The 12,418-nt window shown below is 34.3% G+C and overlaps 1 protein-coding gene across 1 annotated transcript in view; it reads left to right on the top strand.

Moving 5' to 3' along the window:
* The window catches only part of RADX (RPA1 related single stranded DNA binding protein, X-linked), a 102,375-nt gene that overhangs the window by 61,916 nt on the left and 28,041 nt on the right, over positions 1-12,418 (top strand). The window contains exon 12 of the mRNA XM_040468379.1: positions 9,969-10,259. Coding sequence (XP_040324313.1) covers positions 9,969-10,259 — 291 coding nt within the window. The remainder of the gene's footprint in view (positions 1-9,968; positions 10,260-12,418) is intronic.

The raw sequence follows: 12,418 nt of genomic DNA, 5'->3' as shown, positions 1-12,418 counted from the left end.
TGGGTTAAGGGCTTCTTTTGTCTTGCTGCTTTTAAGATTTTGTTGTTCATCACTATATTTTGCTAGCTTAATTACAATGTCTTGGTGTAGTCCTGCTTTTGTTGATTTTGATGGGTGTTTTCTGTGCCTCTTGAATCTGGATGTCTGTTAGGAAAATTTTCAGCTATTACTTCTTGAAATAAAAATTTCCCCCTTTTCTCTCTCTTCTTCTGGGACTCCTATAATACAAATGTTATCCCTAAGCCTGTTCTCTTGTTACATGATTCTTTTTTCCCTCTCTTTTGTTCAGCTTATTTTCCATTATTTTGTCTTCTAGGTCACTAATTTGTTCCTCTGCTTCTTCCATTCCACTGTTCATTGCATCAAGCCTGTTTCCAGTCTCATTTATTTCATTCTTTATCTCTGATTCTTTTTAACTCATTTATCTCCTTGGCAAGGGTCTCACTGATGTCTTCTATTCTCTTCTCAAGCTCAGTGAATATCCTAATGATTGTTGCTTTAAATTTTCCATCAGGCATGTTACTTATATCTGTTTTGCTGAGATTTCTGGCTGTGGCCTCATCTTGTTCTTCCATTTGGAATAAATTCCTCCATATTGTCATTTTTGTCTAAGTCTCTGCCTTCTTCTCTGTGTTAGAGAATCCAGTTATGTCTCTTGCTCCATCCTTGATGTGACCTCTTCTCTCCCTTTAGTTGTGGAGTTTATTCTATCAGTCTTCAGGTCTATTTCTCCAGTATTTAGGATGATTTTATGGTTGTCTATTTGTGTTCATGGGATAAAACATGCCTAGGGTCCTCCTACTCTACTGTTACCTTCTTCCTCCTTTCTGGATTGTTTATCTTGCTGGAACTTACCAGAAACCTTCCTGGTTTCTGATAATTTAGCCTGTCCTGGGACAGGATGTCTGTTCAGCTAGGGAATGCTCCTCCCACATGCACCTTCTAGCTCAGGCTCTTGGATGCCTTTTTTGGCATCAAATAGAATGATTCTCTGGTATTTTCTTCATTCTATTGATACAATGCATTGTGTTTACTGATATTTTCTGTTGAACCACCACCCTTCCATTTCTTGGATAAATCCCGCAGTCATGGTGTATAATCTTTTTAAGAAGTTATAGTAATCAGTTTGCTAGTATTTTGTTGAGTATTTATGCATCTATATTAATAAGAGATGTTGGTCCATCATTTTCTTTTCTAGTAGTATCAGGGTAATACTGCCCTCATAAAATGAGTTTGGAAATGTTCTTTCATCTGCTATTTTTTTGGAAGATTTTTGAGATGTATTGATGTTAATCCTTTAAATATTTGATAGAATTCATCATTGAAGCCATCTGATGTTAGATTTCTCTTGGTTGAGAGATTTTTAAGTACTCATTCAATCTCTGGTTATAGATATATGGAGATTTTCTATTTCTTCTTGAGTGAGTTTAGGTAATTTATTTCTAGTAATTTCTTTGTTTCATCTGGGTTATCAAATTTGTTGGCATATGACTGTTCATAGTATTCTATTATAATCCTATTTCTGTAGTGAATCCCACTTTCACTTCTAATGTTGGTTATTTGTGTTTTCTTTCTTTTTTAGGAGGTTAGTCTAGATAAAGATCAATTCTCTTGATCTTTCAAAGGATGAATTTTTGATTTCATAGATTCTATTTTTCTGTTCTCCATTTCGTTTATATCTGCTTTAAACATAATTATTTCCTTCTTTGAGTTTAGCTTTCTAGTTTTCTCGTTCCTCAAAGTATAATGTTAGGTAATTGAATTGAGTTCTTCTTTTTTAATATTACCATTTCAGCTATAAATTTCCCTCTGCTGGCTATTTTCACTGCATTTTATAAGATTTATGTTGTATTTTTGTTTTCATTCAAGGTATTTTTTTTTAATTTTGTTTAATGTTTATTTATTTTTGAGACAGAGACAGATAGAGCATGAACGGGGTGGGTCAGAGAGAAAGGGAGACACAGAATCTGAAACAGGCTCCAGGCTCTGAGCTGTCAGCACAGAGCCCGACGCGGGGCTCGAACCCACGAACTGCGAGATCATGACCTGAGCTGAAGTCGGACACTTAGCCGACTGAGCCACCCAGGCGCCCCTCAAGGTATTTTATAATTTCCCTTGTGATTTCTTCTTTGACCTATTAGTTACTTTAATAGTGTGTTTTTTAAAGAAATCCACATTTGATGCAGGTTTACTATGCAATTACTGCCCATTTTCAAGTCAGAGGTTAGAGCCATAATGGTGGGCAGTGCGGACTGTGCACACAAACCACGCTTGCACGCATGCACACACACACAAGGGTATTGTTTAATTTCCACTTATTTGTGAATTCTCCAGTTTTCCTTCAATTATTAACTTCTAGTTTCATTCCGTTGTGTTCATAGAAGATACTTTCTATGTTGTAGTAAAGGAAATTTTGTGTGCTTGTGGTGGGAATGTAAATTGTACATTAATATGGTCTAATGACTTTTCCCAAAAATTTTTGAGGCTATTTCTTACGTGTGGTCCCTGAAATTTCTTTTACTTAGCATGTATTAAGCTATTTTTTGACATGGATTTCTTTGAATAACAGGAACTAAAAACTGAGATACTACCCCTTCCAGCCTTTGCAGATTGGCTCTATTTTCAGGCTCACCTTCAATACTTAGCTAGACTTACACCAAGCCTAGGAATCAGCCCAAGGTGAAAATCTTATGGTCTTAGGTCTTTTCTGTGTATGCATCTCATCCTGAATGTGCACTTGGCTTTCTAAATTTCCCAAGATACAGGAATGATTTGGAATGCATCAGTTTCCCAATAAAACTTTGTCCCTGGCTTTTCCTCTCTGGCTTTAGGCAGTTTATGTCTCAGTGTAATCTTCTGCTCCAGGTATCTGGGAGTTGTTTGTCTAACTTCTAATGTTTTCCAGTAATGCCTACTGCTTTTCCATCCTGGGTGAGTTCCAGATTAGGTGAAACAGAGACAGGAGTCTTGTATCAGTCCTTCAGAAAGCCTCAGACAAGTTAGAAAAGATCTACACAATAATTTGTGAATAACATCTGCTCTGCTCCCTCCAGAACCTTGGACCAGGGTCCCATGCTAGGAATGCAGGTTGTCTTCTTAAAGAATACTACCCTGCTGGGGAGCGAGTGGGTAAAAGGCAAGAAAACAATGCCACAAAGCTTTCCTAATATTTTTAAGTGACCTCTTTCTTGATTCAGTATTCACTTTGTTGCTGTAAACATTTGATTGTTTTTGTAGATTTCTGACAAAGTCATTTCTGACAGTTTCTGCTTATTTTTAAATGTTTCAGGGTAGGGAATGGAAGCTTTGAGTTGCCTATTGTGCTCTTTTCCTCAACTCATAAAGTGTTCTTGTTTCTTGATATTGTTAGTGGCTGTTGATAACATGCTTAGGACCATTAATTTGTAAGGGGCTGCAAAACAGTCATACCCTAATTCTGTCATTCCTTCTTCATTTAGTAGCTGATACAGCTTTATAAGGAGGAACTTCTTTTAATTTATTATTTGGTTACTAAGATGTACAGTTCATTGAGAAAAGACAGGACACATGCTTGATTCTTTCTCTTTATCAATTTTCAAAATAATGAGTTGGATCCCTAGAATTTTCCAAAGATCACCAATTAGATTTTGCCTTTGGCGTTTTAAATAATATGAACATGGATTTAAATATATGTGATGTTGATGGACATTTAGGCTCTTTCCATAATTTGACTATTGTTGAAAGTGCTGCTGTAAACATTGGGATACAATTGCCCCTATGCATCAGCACTCCTGTATCCCTTGGGTAAATTCCTAGCAGTGCTATTGCTGGGTCATAGGGTAGATCTATTTTTAATTTTTTGAGGAACCTCCACACTGTTTTCCAGAGCGGCTGCACCAGTTTGTATTCCCACCAACAGCCATAAGAGACTCTTAAAAACTGAGAACAATCTGAGGGTTGATGGGGGGTGGGAGGGAGGGGAGGGTGGGTGATGGGTATTGAGGAGGGCACCTGTTGGGATGAGCACTGGGTGTTGTATGGAAACCAATTTGACAATAAATTTCATATAAACAAACAAACAAACAAACAAACAAACTCGATGTGTTTTTTCTTTTGCAGTTGCCATCCTTATTATTAGCCACACTGTCTCATCTTTGGCTAGTAGGAAACGCTTCAAATTTATTTATAAGTTCTTTTGATATGACTGTAATAGTTTGCAATAGCTTTTTTCTATCTGATTTGACAAAGTATATCCATGCCAACTGTGAACATTTTCTGCCCCAGACATGGAATCAGCTATTTCTCCACAGAGCTCTGGTATTTGAAGACTACACATTAGGCATTATGGGTGTTGACTGATACTGGTCTCATTATTATTTCTAGACCTTTACAGTAGACAGAACTAGAAAATGTACTCAACTCACTGGTTGGTTGCACAGTTAAGACAAAATGTGTCATGATTTTGTTTTTATATTTTCAATTAAAATTCACAACTACAGAGTTTTGACATAGGAGATAAAGACAGAAGAGAGGTTTTTTTCCCACTGCAAAAATCCTGGCTCTGAAGACCCTGGAGATGATATAATCAGAATATTACATAGTAATTTGTTTGCTTTCACTCACCACATATAAGAACAGTTTCAGAATAATCACCTTAACCTTTCTATGAACAATATTACTATAAACAGTTAAGGTTTGTTTGTTTGTTTTGCAGTGATTTTATCTTTTGAATATGCCCACAAAGGATGTATGAATTATTATACTTTAAAATCACTGGTGATATTTATTTCTGTGTGGTTATACTACCAACTGGATAGATATATTTTAGGTTCATTTATTTTGATGCTTAAGGATTGCTTTCTTTAAATAAACATTTAATTTTGTAAATTATTTTCATGGTTCAATAGTCAAATACACAAAAGAACATATAGTTAAAGAAGTTTAGTTTTTATTTTTGTTCCCTGCATCCTATTCCTTCTCGCCCACTGTAGGTAACTTTTTAATTGATTATACGATGTATTTTTCCATTGTTTGTTTTATAATATAAGCAGATATGTGTGTATTTCAAAGAGAGAAAGAGTCATGTTCCCCTTTCTTAGATAAAAAGTGGTACAACTACCTTTCAGAGTAATTTGACAATACCTAATTTATTAAAAATATATTATACCCTCTGACCTATGTGTTGGGTGCACAAGGAGACATGCTCTAAGATGTTTATTGGAGCTATTATAAATAATGTGACAGTGAAGATAAAAACATGTGTATCTTTTCACATTAGTGTTTTGTATTATTTGGATAAATACTCAGAAGTGGAACAGCTAGATCTATATGGCAAATCTATTCTTAATTAAAAAAAAAAAAACTTCCACGCTGTTTTCCTAGCAGCTGCACCAATTTAAGTTCCCAACAACAGTGCATGAGGGTTCCCCTTCTCTCCACTTCCTCTCCAATAGTTATTTCTTGTCTTTTTGATAATAGCCATTCTAACAGGTGTGAGGTGATATTTTGTTCTGGTTTTTATATGCATTTCCCTAATAATTAGCAGTGGTGAACTTCTTTTCATATGATTGTTGGCCATCTGTATGTCTTCTTTGGAAAAATGTCTATTCAGATCCTCTGCCCTTTCTTTAATCAGATTTTTTAAATTGTTGAGTGGTATGAGTTCTTTCTATGTTTTGGATATTAATCCCTTATCAGATATATGCAAATATCTCCTCCCATTGAGTAGGTTGCCTTTTTGTTTTAATGATGGCTTCTTTTACCATGCAAACATTTTTTAGTATGATGTCCCATTTGTTTATTTTTGCTTTTGTTCTCCTTGCCTTTGGAGTCAGATCCAGAAACACCTCACTAAGACCAGTGTCTTAGTGCCTTAAGAGCTTACTGCCTATGTTTTCTTCTAGGAATTTTATGGTTTCAGGTCTACATTCAAATCTTTAATGCATTTTGAGTTAATTTTTGTGTATGGTTTAAGTTACTGATCTAGTTTCATCTTTTTGCATGTGGCTGTCCAGTTTTCTCAGCACCATTTGTTGAAATAGCTGTCCTTTATCCTTTGTATGTTCTTGACTCCTTTACCATAAATTAATTGTCTGTATACAATTGTCTGTGTGGGTTTCTTTCTGGGCTCTCAGTTCTATTCAGTTGATCTGTGTGTCTATTTTTGTGCCAAATACTGTTTTGATTACTATATAGCTTTGTAGTATAGTTTGAAATCTGGGAATATGATACCTCCAGATTTGTTATTCTTTTTCTAAAGACTGTCCTGGCTTATTTCACTTAGCATAACACTCTCCAGTTCCATCCACGTTGCTACAAAGGGCCATATTTCGTTCTTTCTCATTGCCATGTAGTACTCCATTGTGTATATAAACCACAATTTCTTTATCCATTCATCAGTTGATGGACATTTAGGCTCTTTCCATAATTTGGCTATTGTTGAGAGTGCTGCTATAAACATTGGGGTACAAGTGCCCCTATGCATCAGTACTCCTGAAATAAGCCATACAGAGAAAGACAGATACCATATGTTTTCACTCTTATGTGTATCCTGAAAAACTTAACAGAAACCCATGGGGGAGGGGAAGAAAAAAAAAGAGGTTAGAGTGGGAGAGAGCCAAAGCATAAGAGACTCTTAAAAACTGAGAAGAAACTGAGGGTTGATGGGGGGTGGGAGGGAGGGGAGGGTGGGTGATGGGTATTGAGGAGGGCACCTTTTGGGATGAGCACTGGGTGTTGTATGGAAACCAATTTGGCAATAAATTTCATATATTGAAAAAAAAATAAAGTCTGTCCTGGCTATTCAGGATCTTTAGTGGATCCATACAAACCTTGGAATTACTTGTTCTAGTTCTATGGAAAATGCCATTAAAATTTTGATGGGGATTGCATGGAATCTGTATATTGCTTTGGGTAGCATGGACATTTTAACAATATTAATTCTTCCAGTCTGTGAACACATAATATTTTTCCATTTGTTTGTATCATCTTCATTTTTTTCATCACTGTCTTATAGTTTTCAGTGTACAGGTCTTTTACCACCTTCATTAAATTTATTTTTAGGTATTTCATTCTTTTTGGTGCAATTGTGAATGTGATTACTTTCTTAATTTCTCTTTATGATAGTTGTTAGTGTATAGAAGAAATACTACACATCTCTGTATATTGATTTTGTATCCTGCATCTTTACTGAATTTGTTTTTTAGCTCTAACAGGTTTTTTTAAGTGGAAACATTGGGAATATATATATATCATGTCATCTGCACATAGTGACAGTTTTACTTCTTTTCCAATTTGGATGCCTTTTTTTTCTTGCCTTATTGCTATGGTTAGGACTTACAATAGTCTATTGAATAAAAGTGGTAAGAGAGGGCATCCTGGTCTTGTTCCTGATCTTATAGAAAATGCTTTTCAGTTTTTCACTGTTGAGTATGACATTAACAGTATTACTGAGATCACAAAATATTACAGGTAGCTCTTACACACTTTTTAAAAAAGTCTATTTTATACTTGCTAGTGAGTGAAAAATACCCTGTTCTTTTCTAGCCATGTAGATCTTGCACCAAGGTGGAGTTAGTAGATGCAAGGGGGGAAGAGGCAAAGAAAATAGCTCCTCTCCCTCCCAAATGCTTCCATACACCCCTGCCCATCACTTTTATTTATAGAATGAGCAATGCTCAGAGTAGATTTTGTGAGGAAACAAAATCACCATGCCTATATCCATACATTTATAATGTGGTTGTTTTCTTATTTTTGTTTGTTTGTTTGCCTCACAACCAAAATGTGGTCTTTTCCTGAAATTTCTCCCCATTAAAACATGATTCTGTTCTCACCAGAAATTAGGGTAAAATGAATCATTAAAATAAGTTACAACATATAATCATACACACACACACAATTTAGCTAGGTAATTAACCTGTATCTTTGTTGTGCATTAGGCTTAAAAACATGTGTTTCATATGGTAATTTTAGTAGTATGCAAACTAAAAAGAATTCCAGTTCATAATTTTCCATCATATCTTTAGAAAAACCTGAACTATATCTCCTAATTATTGCCTTTGAAATCTTGCTTTTCACAACAGTGACTGCCAATATCTCTTGTATTGAATTCATACCCATTTGTAATAATTGTGAACATATAATTGGAGTAGGTAGTTACAATCCCAAGTTACGATAAAAACAAAGTGGGATTTTTCAGAGGAATTTTTCAAATAAAAATTTGTATCTTACCAGTCCTTGATATCAACACTCAAAACAAGCATAGAAAATATTCTGACTTATTTCTGTCAGGGTCAGTCATAGGATTTTTTTTCTGTAAAGCAGATGTAATTATTTAATTTTTAAAATTTGGAATAGCCTATAATTTGTTCTTTGCATGCTGTATTTTAGAACAAATAAGTCAGGAATGCTCGCTATATCTTGAATATTGTAATAGCTACTTACTGCTATTCTAATTATGTATTTGTATAAGTTTAGGGAAAGGAGATTTATTTTAGAAAATAAAAATACTAAGTCATTATACAGTTCTCAGTTTAGTCCTATTAACTGAATTTTCCTGTTGGCTTTGATTGATTCCTTTATTTTTCATGTGCAGTTAAATTTTTTATCCTTTTGTTATCAAGCATTATTATAGGAAGTTAAGTGTGTTCATCATCTGAATTTTGAAATAAAAAACTCTTTTGTAATACTGCAGTATTTTGAATTCTTGGTGAGTAAGTACATATTCAATTTCATCTTCTCTTACAACGGCAGTCTAGTATTTTACCTCATAATAAATTTTTGGTAAGTCTCTGGCTAGGTTTAAAAAGCTTAAGAAAGTAGTCTGGGAATAGGGTATGTTTCAAAAGCAGAAATGATATCTTTACCACATTGAAATCTTTCTGTTAGAACCCCCTTCGGCCTCAGCAAGGTTTTTTATGCTAGAATAATAATGAGCACCAAGGCATAGGCCACCTGCGAGGAAGCAATTCAGCAACCTTGGTAAACTCTGAAACCGAGTTGCTATCAGCTTGTCTGAGCTACCAGAACTGATAACAAGACAGTCTTGTTCCAGACCTTTTTTTTTTCTGATTCTGCCATATGTCTTCAGGTCCCAGGGTGTATTATTCAATTAAAATTTTATTTGACCAAAGTCCTCAGCACAGTATCTGGAATATATATAATAAGTGCTCAGTAATTATTTGCTGAATCAATGGATGTCATAATGTGTAGGGGAGAAATTATATTCTGCCTTAAAAATTAAATGTGTTAAATAAATTGTACATAAGTGATAAACTGACTTGATAGAAAACAAACAAGAATTTAAGGGGTTTTGTGGGTGATGTGCATTGAGGAGGGCACCCATTGGGATGAGCATTGGTTGTTGTGTGGAAACCAATTTGACAATAAATTTCATTAAAAAAAAATTGAAGGGGTCTGTCATCTGAGTTTAGTTCCCTCTTTGATTTCCATGTTATTTATATCTAAAAGGAGTATCATATATAATAAATTGTCTTCATGAAGCAGAGTTATATCCATGAAAAAGACTGCATTTTGTATTTGTTCAAGCTGCTTTTAGCAAAGATTAACAAAATTTTATTTTAAGCTTAAATTCCACCAATAGTGAGTGGTGGTCCCATATCTAACAGTTTTGAATTTGACTTAACTTGAATTTGTCACTGAATATAAAAGAAATATTTGTTTATTTAAGAGAGTTTAGAAAATACAGAAAAAGTATAAGGAAGGTAATTACAAATCTTCATAATCTAAGCAACAGAGAAAATAATATCAGTGTTTAATATTTTGCAGTAAAAGTTTATTTTGAAAATGAATTTAGTTTTCACTGTAATAACAATTATCTCTTGGACATTCAATTTATATTTTATAAGTGGTTTGATTCTTAAAGTTGACTAAACTATTCCTCCTTAATCTGTGCTTTTTTGTACTGAACGACTTAATTTGTTTGATTTATAAATAAGGTCCATTGTGTCTGTCTCATTGTGTCTTTAAAGGTCGAGAAAGCACAAACGCTGGTGTCCAAGGGAAAGCGAGAAAAACTATAAGCGATAGATGGGAAAGTCCTCTGTGGAGAGAGAAAAAGTTTGGCTTAATAGATCACTTGCATTATAGCTGTGTTCATCCTGAAAGTATTCCACGGAAATTTATTTTCGAGCAGAGAAAGTTTCTCACTGAGCAGTTTAATTCTCAGCCTGCAAAATACATACCACCAGAGGGAAGGCCTCCAAAACTTGAGGACTTTAAAAGCGCCCGAAGCCTTGGACATTTCGAAGTAACCATCCTAGGTAAGTCAAGTGCTATTTTCTTTGAAAATTATTAATTTAATATATTTTCAATATAGATGATACTATTTTGCTTTAAGAAATTATGCTCCCCCCCCTCCAAAAGAAATAATGTCCAAGGAACGCTCCTGCTTGGCTCAAACCAAAGGAATGGAGCACTGACTCTGGAATACATTAAGCTCTGTGGGCTTTTAAACATTGGCAAGTCCTAGGAAAGTATTTGGGCAGAAGAGAATGGGAACCAAGGGAACTTTCCTCACCCCTGACAACCTGACTACTTCTAAAACTGATTTTGTTCTTCTTTAGCCACCACGTTCTTGCTTGTGTTTTCTGCCTCTTTCTTGGTGTATCTGAACTATTGAAAGGTAAAATATAAGTTAAAGAAAAAAGGTACCAATCATACTAATCTAGAGAGGCTTCTATGAACAGAGATCTGTTTAGCCCCTGAAGAAAATAAAATTCTCAACTAACTCAGGTTGTAACAGAAAGAACCTACTTAAAAAACTTCCCTGGTCTGTAAGGGAAAATAAACTGATTTTTCTCAGGCAGTTGAAAACTGAGAAGTAGCTATAAAACTTACAGAAATTTAAAAGGCAACACTTTTTTTTTTAAGAGAACAAACTGATGGTTACCACAGAGAAGGTGGGTGAGGGGAATGGATTAAATAGGTAACAGGGATTAAGGAGGACATTTGTTTTGATGAGCACTGAGTGTTGTACAGAAGTGTCAAATCGCTGTTATACCCCTGAAACTGGTATTACACTGTATGTTCACTAACTTGAATTTATATAAAAACTTTTTAAAAAGTCAACACATTCTTAAAGTTACATTTAATTTTACATTTGTTTCCAATGAATGAAAAATGTACACACAAAAAAAAATTCCTAAATAAAATCTTAGCCAAAATAAGCTATTCTCATAGTTAACAACAAAAAAAAATTTATTTGTATTTGTATCTTAAGGGAAAGTCATGTTACCTTAAAATAAAAGAATGAGGAAAAGTCATTAGTAAATTAATGGCTGAAAGAAAATTCATTTCAAAGATTTTTGAATCTACAGCACTGGAATGCATTACCTTGACCTTTATCAAGATTCTTCCTCCTTTTTACTCTCTCCCACTCTCTCTTCTCTGCCTCTCACACATAAGTATGTGCATACATGTGATTGTGCATGTGTGAATAATCTATGAAAAGTAATGAATTTCCGCTGACTCTGTTAGACATGTCAGACCCAAGTTTCAAATTTTTTTTTTACTAGACTGCATTACTTGGTCTCTTTGTATCACTTAAAAGCAAGAATCAAATGTGAAGAGGGCAAATTTGTCATTCTGCCCAGTCATCTCTAATCTATATTAGAATTATGCTGTTTTATATCCTACCCATTTTCATGCTGTTTTATATCCTACCTGTTTTCAAGGACTTAAGGTGGTTTACAGGGATAAAATAAAAGGAAAAATAAGCCACAGATAGATAAAACAAAACAATGTTTAAAAGGAAACAGAAAAAGTATGTTTTATTAGGTATTTGCAAACAACTAAATTAGCATTTGGCAGTAATTTTTTGTGAGCTTTCTGGAAAGTGGAAATAAAGGGGATTCCTGATGAGGTATTTAATTTTAAAGTAAAAAGAAGTTTGGATATAATTTAGTCCTACCCCCTGGCTAGATAGAACCCAGGCCATGATTAGAAATCATGTCTCCTGAGTCTCTAAACATATCTTCTATTTCAGAGAAAACAAACACTCATATATAGGAAGCCTGTTATTTTTTTCCTCTATAAAACTCAAGTCTGAATTACCATATGAAGTTCTTGTGTAAATAGCACAGAATAACAAATGGATGGATATTTGCAACTATAGTTTTCCTTTTTAAAATGTGGAATTGCTCTTCAGATAATTGAGTCTGACATCAACCTTATAATATATAATCAGTATAATAGTCAAATCTTAGTAAGACATTTCTGTAAAGGAGTATATTTTCATCTTAATTATTACATAATCCAAGAATTTAGCTCTCTAATGGTTTAACTTAATACAGAAATGAAATCTAGAGAACTAATATAAATGATAGTGATACACTGATTCTTATGGAATCTTGGTAGGAGGGGGTAACCTATCAAAATCATTTGAGGGGCTCAGAAGAATCTCCAGGAAATAACAACAGCT

This window comes from Herpailurus yagouaroundi, unplaced genomic scaffold (assembly GCF_014898765.1).
Source record: "Herpailurus yagouaroundi ecotype Mexico unplaced genomic scaffold, PumYag 67700, whole genome shotgun sequence".
In the NCBI taxonomy this organism is placed as follows: Eukaryota; Metazoa; Chordata; class Mammalia; order Carnivora; family Felidae; genus Herpailurus; species Herpailurus yagouaroundi.
Note: the sequence above shows the minus strand (reverse complement) of the source record. Positions and strands in the feature narration are given on the sequence as shown.